Source organism: Arctopsyche grandis, chromosome 10, assembly GCF_051622035.1.
Source record: "Arctopsyche grandis isolate Sample6627 chromosome 10, ASM5162203v2, whole genome shotgun sequence".
Lineage (NCBI taxonomy): Eukaryota > Metazoa > Arthropoda > Insecta > Trichoptera > Hydropsychidae > Arctopsyche > Arctopsyche grandis.
Window position 1 is genome coordinate 13,675,863 of NC_135364.1, and position 16,893 is coordinate 13,692,755.

At 34.7% G+C, this 16,893-nt stretch overlaps 1 protein-coding gene across 2 annotated transcripts in view; it reads right to left on the bottom strand.

Annotated features, from left to right (window-relative positions):
* Window positions 1-1,069: 1,069 nt before the first annotated feature.
* The window catches only part of LOC143917622 (semaphorin-1A-like), a 200,418-nt gene continuing 184,594 nt past the window's right edge, over window positions 1,070-16,893 (bottom strand). For both annotated transcript variants that reach the window (XM_077439199.1, XM_077439198.1), the window contains 11 exons: window positions 13,121-13,166; window positions 5,976-6,249; window positions 5,707-5,900; window positions 5,491-5,632; window positions 5,205-5,413; window positions 4,977-5,122; window positions 4,134-4,216; window positions 3,824-4,061; window positions 3,408-3,745; window positions 2,599-2,788; window positions 1,070-2,526 (listed from right to left, as the gene is read on the bottom strand). In XM_077439199.1, coding sequence (XP_077295325.1) covers window positions 2,301-2,526; window positions 2,599-2,788; window positions 3,408-3,745; window positions 3,824-4,061; window positions 4,134-4,216; window positions 4,977-5,122; window positions 5,205-5,413; window positions 5,491-5,632; window positions 5,707-5,900; window positions 5,976-6,249; window positions 13,121-13,166 — 2,086 coding nt within the window. In that variant the 3' untranslated portion in view covers window positions 1,070-2,300. The remainder of the gene's footprint in view (window positions 2,527-2,598; window positions 2,789-3,407; window positions 3,746-3,823; window positions 4,062-4,133; window positions 4,217-4,976; window positions 5,123-5,204; window positions 5,414-5,490; window positions 5,633-5,706; window positions 5,901-5,975; window positions 6,250-13,120; window positions 13,167-16,893) is intronic.

Below are 16,893 nucleotides of genomic sequence, written 5' to 3' on the forward strand. Positions count from 1 at the left end.
TAATTATATTTACAAAAGATTCGTCAGTTTTTTTTTATTATTTTGTTTTGAAAATTCTTAATGTTTGACAATTGAAAGTGTATTCGTGATAAAAATTCCCATTCGACAGAATTAATAATACAAATTTAAAATAATATTTACATCTACTTCAAAATTCATTGAAAATGATAATGCCATAAGCTAACGGTGGGATTTATCATTGCTTATGAGCAAAATATATGAAGCATATTTGTATGTATTGTATAAATCTACATAAGCTGTATGTATTTATAAATTTTAGCTTGACAAATTTTTTTTCTATATAAAAAGGCTGAAATTAATTTTTGATAAAAAGGCAATCAACAATCACAATTAATAAAATTTTTAGACAAATGCAATAACAACTGATGTAATGTTTAGAATTTTAGCTACAATAATAACATGTTTTTTTTTAAATTCTAGTCTATAATATAATTATTTTTCACAGTCTATTCCAGCCTTCCGACGCGTGAAGCACTCGCACATTTCATAGGCATAAGGCTGGTAGCCTACAAGGCACCTTTCTAATATCCTTCACGCTGAAATTTAGATTTACTTTATATGCACATACATACACATATGTATGTACATATATAGACATAATCCCTCTGATAATAATCGCTTTATTTTGCCAGTCGCTCAGTACATTATATGCTTACTCTAATATTTATACCGCTTTAGCCCTAACATGTCCTATTATAATATATTTTTTGAAGATATTTACAATTTCAGTATCATTTCAAATTCTCAATATAAAAAAATAATTGAAAAATTTTCACAATAATATATATAAATTAATGATTTTATGCACGTGTAATGCAAAATATTGCAGAAATTATACAATACTAAAAATACACAAATCATATATAAAATTATACATTCGATTTTATTTATCATTATATATATATAAATATAATATAACTTCACAAAAATGGAAGCAAAATCACTCATACTTGAATTTCATATATGTATATATAATAAGTATTTGAACAAACAAAAACAAAAACAAAAAAAAAATACATGGGAATGACAATATTCACAATTTTTTTTTAAGAAAGTCTTAAGGTTCGTTTATACCAGCACAGCTCAAGCCGGAAACTGCATGTTGACAGCAGTTCGAAAAATATTCATAAATACATTCTATATGGAGACATTCAATGTTCCGTAATGTGTATGTGACGTAACCGAAAGAGCAGCAACCGACATGATCTGTTCATATAATACAGCAGGGCATGTCGCCGAAATGTATCAAGCATAACTGGTTTTCTTTGAAATATTCACCCATGGCGAGTGCACTCGTACTAACGAAAGTGAATATTTTTAATATATTGATACGACGCAAGCAATATCGCGCCGTGTCGTCGCCTTTGTAATGTATGTGTAAGGCAATTTTGTCTTGCACTCGTCCAAAAACAAGTATGCTGTATAGCAGAAAACGAGCGATGCTGTATAGCAGAGCATCGCAACCTGGTGGCTGCGGCCCTTTTAGTACCGTACGCACCACTTTGATCTAACGCGTGCGAACAAGATCGCGTGTGAGGGAGAAAATTGATGTTAGTTAACGTTTTGTCACCTATGTATGTAGGGACTAGCTAGCGACTGCCGATAAAGTACATATGTATATACATAGCTGACAAACTCTACGAGTTGTAAACAGCGTGTTCCGCGAATACCAAAAGGTTGCGTGGCTCTGCTGTATAGTATGAACAGAACTAGTCTTTTCCGTGCTGTGTTGTGCAGTGCTGGATAATATAAACGTGCCTTTACTATTGTTTAAATAGAAAATCATTTTATTTGTACATAAAAAAGTAATAAATTCAACATTATTGTTAAAATCACATATTTTGTTTGAATTTTGAGTAAATAAGCAAAACATTTCAAAAGCTAAAGAAAATTAACTCTACTGTCAGGAAAAGAGATCATTTGATTATTGTCACCATTTTGGGAGATAACATATATTGGCAAATTTTTGTCATGACACAATTAATTAACGTACATTTTTTACATATGCATCAGTTTTCATTTATTCATTTTTTATTGGTCCTTTATATGAAATCATCAAAATATGTTTCTGAAGTACACTTATTAACAAAGGTACAAATTCACTATATCGCCTATAATTTTGGCTGTGTATCATCAATTTCATAAATAAAATATTTATCTTTTCACTGTTTATTTTATAGTCATCTTTATGCACCGTCAGTCATTTGTTCGTGGCACTACCGAACCGCAACGCACCGCACCGTTTACGTAAAACGTTCGTCGAAAAAATAAATATTATTTCATATGTAAGTCTTTTTCACTTTCTGAAGTGTGCCGCACTTGATATCCTTGTCCAACGACTCGTTGGAGTTTTTGCACTCGTGTGTGCGGTCTTTGCTGCCCAGCTCGTGCTGCAAGTTGTCTTGCTTAATTGGAACATTCACCACTAAGTTGATGGTTTTGTTGGCTCGTGGAGGCAAATACGCCGAAGGATTGGCATTCAATGGCGTCTCCGACGGTGTCAACCTGAAGAACGATCGGAACATTAGTACATTGAAGGCGTCATTAAGACACAAACATTGTAAAATATTAACTTACCTGTTCAGATGGTTGTGCTGCTCGTGAAAGGGCGTTGTTTCTGAGAAAAAAGGATGCCGAAATCGACGGGAAAAAAGATATCCTATAACAAATCCTAATAAAAGCGTCACCATACAGGACGCTACTACAGTAATATGAAGCGCTTGAGCTGTGTAAATAGTATTCTCATCACGTTTGATCTTTAACGAATCTGCAACGGAAACATTTATAAATAAAAAACAGGAACAATTTAAACGTCCATTTTATAAAATGAATGTGCAATTAAAAAAAATTTTGTGCATTAAAAAAAGTTTCTGTACATTACAAAAATTTTGTGTGCATTTTCTAAATGACGGCTACAGATTGCATTAGAAAGTTTACTTTGATCATTGAAAAAAATATTTGCTAATTAAAAAGTGGATGAAATGTGCAATAAAATGACAGATGAACTGTATCGGCAACCTTGCGAATACAAAAATACAAACCAACGTTTGGTTAGGTTTTATTTATTTATTTAAGATTATATTACTAGTGAGAAACAAAAGTAAACACTTTTGATACTTCACTGTTGTCAATAGTGGAAGACTGCAACGTTGCCACTTTTTTTGTATCCATTCTAATGCTAAAATCTATTTTTTCGAATGATGGTTTCATATTTTCTAATGGTCACTTTATAATGCCAAAATATTTTATACGAGATTGTTTAATGCACCGAAAACGCACAAACATTTTTTTTAAGATAAAAAGTATTTTTCTCAATGTATAGTTAAATCGTACCCATAAAAACCCAATTAAAACAATTATACGAAGCTTGAGACATTGATATTAACCTGTTTCGTGCTTTTCTTTAGCAGTATTTGAATTAGTTTCGTCGCCATCATTAGGTGGCACCAAATTGATGACGATGTTGTTGTCGGTTTCTTCGATATTGTTCTTGTCTAGGTCTTGAACGGGATGCTTAGCGGTCCTGTCCAGCGTTCCGTGCGTCACAGTCCTTCCTGGCAGATCTCTAGGTATTTGAGGCACTTTATTGCAAACGTCTATTGAACCTTTTTCAATGTCTTGTAAAAATTTATCCGGGTTCGGAAGCTGTCTGTTGCCGACCCACGCGCAAACTTCATTTTTAGTATCCCATGCGCAGTGAGGATCTTGTAGTGATATGCATTGGCTGTAAAATTAAAATAAAATAAAATGAATAATATGTACATATATTGAATTAAAAAAGTATGAAATGTGTAGTACAAACCTGCATGATAAATTTTTACAAGTGTGTAAAGATATACTGATGATTTTTTCATAAGAAACGACGATTAACTTTTCTGTCGCTATAGCGACGTGCAATTGTTTGACTGGAGTGCCCGGTTTGAGCACTTGGGTTTCGGACACGATGACTGTTTCGACGGGAGCTTGACTAGTTCCGTCGATGATGTCGTAATTTCCCATGGCTGATGCTGCGTTTAAGGCTTTGATCACACGACCGTCGTCTACAAATAGTGCAAAATGTGATTAATATATTCTGGCTTAGGTTTTTAAGTGTAGGAATGTTTGAAAATTACCTGTTCCGACGTAGATCACGTCGTATTTACGGCCAGTCATTGCTTGCACCTGTGGATGTACGGCGATTGCTGTAAATCTGTATCTGTAAATTATTAAGAATAATTTAGTACATCAAGTATCACTTTATATCATCATACAACATCCATTGCTGGATGAAGCCACTCCAACACGCTTCTTATCCATCTCACTGTACACATTTTTCTAATTTCGTCTACTCATCTTTCTTGCAGTCTTCATTTCGTCCTTTTACATTCTCTTGAGTACCATTTTAGCACTTATTTTGTCTACCTTTCGTTCATTCTTCTAACTACGTGACTTGTCTATTGCCATTTCAATTTCTTCACTCTATCCACTACTCTTGTCATACTTCTCACCTACGTATTCCATTTCCTATTTCTCCTCATTATGCCGAGTATAAATGTTTCATACATCTTCAAGTACATTGAAATGTTTATAACATCTTAGCGTTCAATGTTCAAGTTTCACATCCATACATCACTGGTAAAACACACTGATCGAAGATCTTTTTCTTCAGACATCACTTTATACTTAAAGTAAGTATTTAAAAATATTTTAAGAATATATTTTTATTTTTATAATAGAGTTCAAATCATATTCATTAATAATGTTTTCATATATGCAATACCATGGCTGATGATATATGTATATATAATTACATTGTTCCAGATTAATATTGATACAAAGTCTTTAATCCAAAATCTGAACAATGATAATGAAAATGAATCAGGTATTGTTCATTATATACTCTATGTATATGTTTATATTTCAAAAATTTAAATCAAAACATTAAGAAAAAATAGTGAAGTTTCATTGACACTTACTGTAAACTGACTCTAATGAGGAGCGGCTTTGAGAAAAAGTTGGGCACCGCTTGTTCCATCAAAGGATGCGTTTTTACAAAATTAACAGAACTCTCTGGAAGCGTTCTGCTATCGTCCATACATTCTCCAGGCCTTGGCGTCGGTACCTAAATGGCAAATCAAATATTATTACACAACTCCGAATGAAGCAAATACATATACAACTGATTTTACAAAATGATTAATGACCTTTGCGCTCTCAACAGGTAGCCAATTCGAATTTATCGTCTCTTGAGCCTTAAAACTACCACTAAACGCACTTAAAACGTCTCTCATAGAGAATGCGCATACAGCCGAGCCTCCTATGGAGTTAACGGGTGTAGTAAAAACGCCGTATAATATATCATTATACATTTCATCACTTCCGTAGACTCCCGATATAATATCAGTCGTTGATTCTGAAATAAGACGAGTATTAAAATCAATCAAGATCTTACATATATTAAAAAATGTATGAAAAATTATAGGCACTTACGAATTTCATCAAAATAAAATGGATATTCGCCTTGAATGGAACAATTAAGACGAGCTTTCAAAAAAGATGTCCACCTATCCGCATACTGGTATGGTCCTCCCTTATCGTTTATACATACTCTAGCTACTCTAGAATATATAGACTAAAACAAAAATCATTATTTTTTATATGAAATTAATGTATGAAATATTGTATGTACTGTAAAAAAATGCTTACCTTTCCACAGTTCATATATTCAACAGCTGTTTCTCTATAGAAAAAGAATACATAATTTCCGAATCTAAAAGAACTGACGAAATTCGGATTGTTGAGCTGGCGTAGATCATATCGTTCGGTGCGTTGAGGCTTTCGGTATATTATTGAATCTGTGCCGGAGAAGTCGGCTACGGTTGCTGCGTACAATTTTCGTTCTGTAATCACATTAAAACAGTGTTAGGTACATGTGATGAGTATAATCAACGTTTTTTGTATGTAACTTTATTTACCTGTTAAGATGGCTGTGGAGTTGTGTTCGGGATCGTAGGGACACAATCCTTGAGCTTCAAAGTCTTCAAAGTGGCTCGAGTGCATGCGGGAATCGCTCAAATTAAGATGGTAGTGCCTGCATATTGGTTTGTATGCATTTGTGCCGCATATCAAGATGCGGCCGGGGCCCGTAGATACGGCTATCCGTATGTAATTGTGACAGTCTACGTTCTGAGAACGACCTTTCAGGGCGCATAGCTCTCGGTGAGCTATCGTCGGGCTCCATTCGATCCTCTGAAAAGATTACAATGTATGTTTTAATTTAAATTTCAATATTTATGAGCAATGATAAGAATTTTGTGTATAATTTTTTTTAACCACTTAATCGCCACGTGTTTGTTGAAACCGATACGATTATTTTATTATGTGTTGGCACCTAATATTATGTGTTTATTTTATTATGTGCCAACCCTTGACACTACCTCTTGAATACAACAAATTAACGAATTAAATTTCATTAGTATCACAGAATATTTTTAGATTTCGCTGTGAAGAAACTAAAATTAATTTCGAGTCATGGCCTTAAATACGAAGGAGCGTGAAGGTGCATTTGACCGAAAAAGGTCCAGAGGGTCATTTTGGGACGACGCATGCTGCCCGTACCATGGATCTGTGCATGGCATGCAAAATTTTTTCCACATGTTTAAAAGTATCTAAAAAAAACCACGTGCCACATTCACCACTGTGTGATTTCGCCCTTTGACCTTTCATTTGGATCCTGAACCCACCCACCCCCTACGCAACAATATGCTCACCAGCGTGGTACAAATAAATAGCAAGCTATTTATTGTTTTTATATTCATATTGATGTTTTTATATATTGTTGTTTTTATATTCATCTACATTTTACATGATACAGTATTTTAATTTCTTACTCCGAAGGTAGTGGGAAAACTATCACAGGGTTCTTTCTAATGGAAACAAAATAGTTTGAACAATATTTTGACAACCGCAAATTTCTCGAATGAAGTAACTTAACAGGTTTGGTAAGAGTAAGCAACATTAAACCGTCGTTTTCATTTTGCAAAATTATGTATGCATGTTCAAGTAAAGATTCATCGCTTGTTTCTTTAGACGAAGAGAATCTCATCTTATGTATGTATGTATGCATGTACATAGTTATGAAAGTTATGTAGTTTTAATTAATATACACATTCTAAGTAAAATGTTAAGCTTTAATGTGAGAGAAAATAAGACCCAAATAGCCGATTCAAAGTGAATCAAATTCTAATACAATGCAGTCGTTCTGTCATAGCAGTTTCTTTCAGACAGTTATGCTTCCTTTATATATATATATATATGTATATATTAGAGTGCGACCATTATATTCAGTCTTTCGCAGAATCTCCACAAGAGTGTTGCAGTCTAGTGTTACTCGTTGTTCCAGTTGCTTATTTCCGTTTTTCGCCGGATAAAGTCCAGACAGCGTGCGAGCAATAAATATTAAACGACTTGCGCCGAACAAAAATATATCGACACGTTTACACGAGAACAAAGAAATAAAGCACTCCATATATGTACATACATATATATTAGGTACGTACATACAATTTATATAATAATCTACTTACGAACCAGCATCGTACAATGCACCAGAATTGGAAAAAGGGTGAATAAAAACCTATACAATACTATCGAGAAGGGGACCTTCGATCTGTCCGAATGATTTTATTTGAAGATTGCGTGTTTGAAGCAAAGGATTACAGAAGGTTTTGTAGCGAGGGAGTAAAAAAATGCTATTCACACAATAGAATCAGATATCTTTGAGGATATGTTAAATTAAGTAGACTTTTTTTTATTGAATTGGGTAGTCACACTACATATAGTGTGAGTAGTTCGGCAGAAAGCATAGATTTTATGTACTGTCGTAAAGTCAAAATTGAAATAGGCACGTTTGAAGCTAAAATAATGCATCTTTTGAGTTTCGCAATGTTATGACGGTACAGAAAATCGATTGTAGTTGCCAGTTTAGACGAAGTTGCCGAACCGTGTGGCGCTAAACGGCGCGGAAATAAATGCAAGTCTGTGGATGCATTTATTAGCCCAGACTGGCTATTTGGCAACAAGCCACGTGTCTCGTTTGCCAAACGTCTGCTGACGTACTATACACCTAGACTGTTGCCCCCTGGGATTTTGAAGGCCCCTGCAGTCAACGACCACTGTATGTCAACGTCGTCAACATACCCAGAAGTACACCACATATTCCAGAGTGACAGAGTACTCGATCGACATTTGGATTGGATGAGTTCGGTTTTAATGTGCTGAGTGAAGGGTTTTGATGTCAATCAAATCGGAATAAAATGTTGATGAAATTTCAGTCTTGGAGAACGGGGTGGAGGGAGGGGGGGGGGGTTGGTTGGTTTAAAATTGCAGGAGTTAGAAACTTAAAACTGGCATTTTGTCCGTCTGGTGCATTTTAAATATAGCTGGAGAGACGGAATAAACGCGGCAACTCATTCGGAACTTTCCCATTATGTTTCTTTGGGCTATGAATAATTTGGGAGCATCTGAATGAATCCTACGCAATGCAACTGCGAGACGCTGAAGGGTTTCTTTGAAAGAGTTACAACTTCCTGAAGCTATTTTCGGATTATGAATATCTTTTACTTTTCAACAACATTCCAGGATTTTATATTTATATGAATTTGGAAAAGTTTCAAGAAATATAAGTACTTATATAGTAATATAAAAAGTAGTTACAATACATAGATATTTCACTGTCATTAATAATAGTATATATTTAATCAAAAATTATATACATATGTATAATTCCTCTTTCCATTTTGAAGTTATGTAAAAGACTGCTATAGTATCATTATTAGAAATCAAGATATATCTTTAGTTATTTATACAGGGATACACATTTATGTATTTCATTTTACACGTCTATGATCAAACATTGTGCATATGTAAGTATTACAAACATCGATATACAATCATAGAGACATCTACGGAAAAAAATTGCAGCATTTTTATAAATCAGCAAATTCGGGATGCTGTAAACTCGAGTTTTGCGAGAAATAGGGAACCGTTTTAATGAAATCAGATAAATCGGAAAAAAATGACAGGAAACGATCGATTTTGGACCAGTAGCCGAAAGCCAGGGATTGAACCCGTGACCACACAATTGAAAGCATTACACGTTAACCACTGGTTTATGCTGCTGGTTAATAGTAAGAACACACTGAATAGAACAGCACGGTACGCCTAGGTAGACTCCAGGTGTGATATCATTTTTAATTTGTACGATCTTATTAATTTTTTTCTATATTTTTTCAAATATGGGAATCACCGTTGTCGATCACAGTCAAACCTATAGAAGGATAAAATATCACCAAAAAAGTACAGGGCGTGAGTATTGCCAAGGATCACGATGGCGTAGATTAGGCGTGCTAGCGTTTTTTGCATGTGAAAAACTAAAAAAAAAGTACATTTCGCGTATCACTTTGTGTCCGCACTGTTATGAACAAAAATAAGTAGGAAAAAAATTAAAATATGTAAAAATTCTGATCTATAAATAATTAAAAGTACTACTACAGTCCAGGCCAAAAAAAAGTGGGACGAATTTTACGCCAGTAAGGAGGGGAGCGGTTTTTTCACGAATAACTCCACCCCATCCCCTCTGATTTATCACATTAATAAGCTGGAAAAAACACTTATGCAAATTCCGTTCGTGATTTTTTCTCACCATTTTTTTAACACCCCTCACTTATAAGTTTCGCGAATAATCGGAGCTGGTAATAGCGCGTGAAGACGGAAAAGGCCAGATTATTTTTACGCGAATTAATTCGTACACGAGTAAGGAGTTTAAGTTATTATATCCAACACGCGAATCCGAAAGTGTATAATGGCGGAAAATCACCACTAAGAAAAACCACACGAAAATCGGAAAATTTCGCTAGCTATGCACTAACAATGCACGGCGAAAACGAATGCAAATTTCAATATATTTGAATGTATCACATGTTCCAGTCCAAGTGTTCATTCTGGTTCGATTATGAACATAATAGTGTGTTTATACACGAACTATTGGTTTTAGTTTAAGTGTTACTAGCCAAAAGCAATCTTCAAATAGACTCACCAGGTGTCACATAAAACTTTAAGCTATCAAAACTTTTGAGATGTCAAAGCGCCAAGTATTTAAAAGGGAAATCTTATGGAAACTGCATTAAAACGTTGCTATAATTCCTGTTTTGTTAAAAAATATTGTTAAACCGCATACATACATACATATGTGTGTTTATATGTTCATCGATTGAGAACTCAAAATTATTCCTAATAGTGTTTGCATGAACAGACTAGCTCGTTTCTCAATTTGTTTTTTTTGTTTACACTATAACTGGGTAGGTTGGTTTGTGTATGTGTTACAGCGATATCATATTTCAAGTGAAAATATATATTTTCACCAATTCAAGCAGAGAAAATGTAGCAAACAATGAATTTACAACGTTTAATTCTATAAATTTAACCCTAACAACCCAATCTTCAATGAATAGGGCCAATCCTTACTTAACCTAACCTATACTAACCCTTAAATAATACCAACCCTAACAATCTAATCTTAAATTAATAAAACCAGACTTGAAAATGTAACTGGTTATGATTTCACTGAAACATCAATGAAAATATATTTTCACTAGAAATATAATTTCACTGAAACATCAATGAAAATATATTTTCACTTGAAATATAATTTCACTGTGACATATGCACACACTAGTATGCCCATGTACACTGGGACTGTAACATACATATAGTATAGATTCGCGAAACTTTGCACGTGAGCCAGTCAGTGTGTGAAAGTTAATTAAACGAGAATCCCGAACAAGTTGAAAGGTTACATTGAAATTAAATTGCTGTCGGACGAGTTTCAGTCGTAAAATGCATATGAGTCGCACTTTCTAATATGTTATGTATTGAATGAAATGCAAAGGAGGTATGTAAAAATCAGTAAGTTTGTATTATTAGAAGAAGTGATGTTATATAATATTGTGGTTTTGCTAAACCGTGAAGACTTTCACGAGAAGTGTATACGAATATCTATATGTAAAAGTAAGATGGTAGCGGGAATATGGCAAAACGGTTCTGATGTAGTGTAGCCGATACGAAAGCTGCAATATTCATGAAACGATGAACGCTAATGTCGCCGGCGAACGGTCTCGAGGAAGCTTTGCGAAGAAAGCCTCTAGAGCTGGAGCTACGTGCCAGATATTGTGCGGAGATGACAGCCTTCAAGAATAATTTAAGTGTTGATTTATCTGACGCGGGAGTGGCGACAGAAATAAGAAACCGCTTTGCGAAAACGTCTACGCCTACTTTATCCACTGAAAAATGCTACATTTTCAGCACATAAAGAGCGCTCGTTAACCCCTTTCTTGAGCGTCACTAAAATATACATACATATATACCACATATGTATATGAAAATGAACACGCACTCCTATCATACAATATACTACATATGTATATGACATTAATTTATGATTTCTAGTGTTGGAAAACAATCTAATAGTATTTATGGAGATTTTATTTTTTATTTTATTACAATCGAACATGGACACTCGCTTTCACAAATCGCTCCAAAGCGACGTGTACTAATCTAGATACAATACAATAACGGAGAAATTATTGCAGCATTTTTTTTATAGAAATTGGCGAATCAAAGCGAAGAGAGGTTGGAAAGGAAATGGTAATTTACAGGAAGCATTTCAATGAAAATCAGAAAAAAATGACAAACTCTGAAAGGAAACGACCGACCTGGAGTTATAAACCAATCGAAACGTGACAACTCCGCTCGAAAGCATAATATGCTAACCACTAGTTCACGCTGCTGGTTATGATATGATATGCATATACATATATAATATGTTAAAGAAGTAAAGAAAGCTGCTTCTCCGACACAAAGAGGAGAGGTATGTGTGGAGGAAATGGAATATGTAGGTGAGAGTAATTATAAGGGTTGTTGATACATATAGTGGAGAAAGTGAAGAGATTTGAAATGGCAATGGGAGAGTCACGTAGCTAGAAGAATGGATGAAATAAGTGCTCGCATGGTACCACAGAATAAGCAAACGTGCAAGGAAGGCCACAAGGCAGGTGGGTGTATGAAATTATCTAAATAAAAATGTGTGGGATGAGAGTTGGTTAAAACAGAGACGAATGGAAGCGTGTTGGAGAGGCTTTCACCCGGCAGCGGATGGTGGATGGTTAAATGATTAAATGATGAAATGCTTATATGTAAAAGTTTTAAATATTAAATATTGAAATATCGATTAAATAAAAATAATCGATATTTGTTATAATAGACACAAACATCGGTCGAAGTGATGCTTTCGATGCGTTTCTCGCTATATTTTACAGGGAAGGATTCCGGGTAGACAGCAGTACCAAATTTGCATGTACATTCAGGTCTATTTTTATGCGATAGATATGTTCCACGGGATACCGCATAAGAATATTGCTTGCGTAGAAAAAGTAGGGTTGAGTTCCGAATTTGCACAAAACAAGGCCGGTTGGGCTTACCTTCCACCTTCCTCAACACCGACACGGACACATGAAAAAGTCGCATTGCGACAAAATGCGGGAAACACAGGATTCCGCACGTAGCGTATGTAAACATGTTATGTTAATAACGTCCGAAATTATCTTTTTTTTTTTGAGAATTTGTTATTAATTCAATTACTTCAAAACAGAATAAAAAAAAGAGACCCGAGTGTACATGTATACTCTGATTGACTTGGCCCGACCGATCCCTATGGTGATTTTACAGCAGAAATTCACCGACGTTATCGAAATGTCCAGCTTTATATGCTTGTGCCTTAAAAAATACCAAGTAATAAAACTTATAAACTTAGTTGCTATCATAGCGAAAACAATACGTCTAAATAAATATACACGCATTGTAAGATGGCTTTGTCTTAGGTATGTATATGTGAGAAATAATATATGTATGTACATATTGTATGTAGATATTAAATTCAGAATTGTACAGCATTAGATTAAATCCTAGATTCAAAAACATTATGTATCCACAGGAGTATTATTATTGCTTTGAGACTTAAACGTGACTCTGCTTACAACTAGAAGTAACATAAAATAATACTTACGTGATTTTCCTTTATATCGTAGAGGCTCAGATTGTACAGTGTGTTTCTGAAATAATAACAAAAAAATTGCATAAATATAATATTTGAATACATATATTGCGGAATGTTGCAAGTTCAATCTATCGTCTATTAAGGAACACGGAGTACACTTAATTAGATCAGGTGAGTACATATGTACATTCGACTTATTGGCTTTGAATTAACGAGAGCATTTCGCCGCAATAAGGCACGATGCAATTGCACGCGCAAGTTGCACAATTCACGTTGCAGTTTAATTTTATTTCGGTGTATAATATGAACTTGGCACAGGGCTGTACGACCCGAAGCCGTCTTCAGACTGAACGCATAGTTTTGCAGACTTGGCCGAGACGAGGTAACGTCCGCCAGTAAAGTTTGGAAAGCTCCGTGCGAGTGGGAATGTGGAACTTGTTAATTCAACCTGGTCGAGCAGATTCTGGAACTATTCCAGGAGAGGCTTCTAAAGGGTTGTTATACTATATAATCGGTTTTGCATCGCATGTGGTGTCAGAGTCTCGACTGCGAATGATGCTTTGTAAAGGTCAAGAATAATGGTTGGTGTCTGGAGAAATTAAAATTTTCGAACTTTCGAGACGTGTGTTCATTTTCGGAACTTTCAGCATATGCCTTGAATAATTTTAATAATTGAATTCCTAAGTGTATTCGTGTAATGGGGTTAGTTTGTTGAGTTTTGGATATAGTATGCAAGTACAAGCATATGTATGTAGTTCAATAATGAAATAAGAACGTGTAAATTATCAAAATCATAATATCGTATATAATAATAGGCTAATGTGCTGCGTGTGAATGTTCGTTTACATGCTCCATCTTTCTTTCTCCCCTTCGAATCGTATATCGTGGAAAGAGACGCGGCATATCACTTAACATGATCAACCGACAAAAACAAAAGAATAAATAAAAAAAATAACGTCTTAAACGAAGACCGTGTAAAACGTAAAGGAGGTTTGTAAAAATACGATTTTTTTATCAAAAAAATTAATTAAATTTGAAATTATTAATTCCGTTGATCCGAATTGCGATATTTTGCCGAGTGCACAATTATGTGCATACAGGCCACTAGTAGTATAATATAATATTAGAAGAATAACCCAGCGTTACTCAGTAGAGTGAACATTTAAAAACAAAGCAAAAAAAAAAATAGAAGATTTTCAAAAAAAAGTTTATGGGTTAAATAGTATACTTAATTTGGAGTTTCTGGAGGAGGAAAGCAAACGATTTCATGTTAGCAGTGAAAGTATACTTTCACTGACGTTTTAGGGAATTCATATTTCGAATAGTTATTATACATTATTATTTCTGATGTTTCTATTAATGTTGTCTTCTTCTACCTGCTACAAAAGTATTTCGATATCTTCTTCTGTGTATAGATGTTCAATGATATAAATTGGCAAAAACCATCCTACCACTGTCATTACTTATTTTTATATACATAATTTCAAAAATTTTAAATCTATAAATTTAAATATGTACACATTTGATAAGTGTCACTAAGGGGCAACCCGTAATGGCATCATGGGAAACTTTGGCAGTTGGTCTAAATACAGCTTCATTTGGGGATCGTTTGATTCATATTATTCACAAATTGGACATTCCTTAGTCTTTTCTTCTAATTAGTACTATGAACTAGCATCCAAGTTTTTAATGTCTTGATTTGTGTGATATGCTTTCACCGACTGAGTTGTCGAAAATTTAAAATTTGCACTTCTACTATTGAAAATCAAATTTAATTTCATCAAAATACAGATTCACTGTAACATACATATATAAAATCACTCAAATAAGCATGAAACGCTGTATGCTTGGAATAACGTGCAGAGAACGAGAAACGGAATATTTGAGAAGTATGACAAGTTCAGTTGATATATGTATGTACATACAAATGTATGTATATATGTACATAGTGGACAGAATGAAGAGATTGAAATAGCATTGGGTGGGTCACGTGGCTAGAAGAATGGATGAAAGATGGACACAATAAGTGCTGGAATGGTACCCGAGAGAATTCAAAAGAGTAAAAAGAAGACCGCAAATAAGATGGGTGGATGAAATTAGAACAATATTTGAGGATGAGAGTTGCGCAAAACAGAGACGAATGGAAGCGTGTTGGATCTGCTTCATCCAGCAGTAGATTAAAATGATGGTGATATATAATAGAAGAACAAAAATGATAAATATGCATTAAACAACGTTATATTCAAACACACGCAACTACATAGTATTAGCATATCTTATATGTCACATTACAAATGTACATTAAGTTAGGACAATCCAGGCAACTGTTTAATTCAAACGGGGAAAATTCTGCAACAGTAAACGCCAATCCCCATGTACCGCCACATGGAATTATGTCGGATGCATTTACGTCAGAATCGCATTATTTTATGAGGTGTCTGGCGGATGGGAGGGGGTAGGAAGAGTTGCAGACATACATAAGTAGGTGGAAATCGTCCCTCAGGGGATTGGATGTAATACGTAAGGGGTGATATTTGTATGCGGTACGTGCAAGATTCGAAACTGGCATCCCCAGGGGATAAACGCGAATGCAAATGCGCTACGACGAAGGTCCAAATTATACCAGAGAAGGCGCCTCTTCGTCGGTAACAAAGGCGCCTTTTTTCGGTGTCGCAATCAGAGCGTGAAACCCTCGACAGATTAGTCGCATTTGCAATCTGCGTGTTATTACAGTATGCAAATGTCACAAATGTATACAATATGGTGGTAACATGTACGTATGTATATGGGCTGTACTGTACAATTAATTTTCCCGTTCTAAAGCGAAACAATTGTTCGTGTGAGATTATTTTTATACGTCGGAAATTCGATCGAATCAATTTGTACACACGGAAGCGAACGGAAATGTACAAACAGGGAACAAGATGAAATAGGAAAAGTTTTTCTCGTACTCCCATGAGCAAATACAATAACTCTCTTATACGGGAAAAAATATCATAAGCGAAAAAGTCTACTGTTGTCAAATAGTAAATCTATACTATTGTATGTTTGGTCTTATATTATCTGTTGGTGTTTGGATGTGCCTATGTCTATTTGTATACATATATATACATACATATATGTATGTATGTGACAATGATTTTAAAATCATTTTTGGTATTACATCCTTACATACATTATGTATTTGTATCATGACAGGAATTAACCCCAAGGCGACACATATGGTTAGATTATTTTTGTACACAAGTACTGTAACGTGGGAACATGAGAGAGAGTAAGTGCCCGAACAAAGGATACGCTGGAGTTCTCAAAGACCCGAGTGCGTGCGTCTCGCCAGGGAAGACTACGTGCCTACACAATGGACACATTAATGGATCGGGGAGGCTATGCTGTGCAACTTGTTTTTTATAAGGAGGTACACACGGTAGATCAGATTATTCTGGAGTGAGCGATGTGGACATCTTGAATGGTTAAATAAATGCTGTGAAGCGACTTTAGCCTTTCATTTGGATCCTGAACTCACCCCTACGCAACAGTTCTAATATTTTTTCAAACATAACAGTACATTGTATACAAATAGAGACATCTATCAATAAAACTTTAATACATAGCAAATTTGCAAGAAATACATTTATGTACATAGGTAGCACTTAAAAGATTCAATAAATTTGAGATGCTAATAACTCGAATCGAGGGATGTTTACCACATAAATTACCCTGAAAGGAAAAACCTGAATTATTCCAGCATCTACAAACTTAAAATTCAACACAAATTCAAAAAT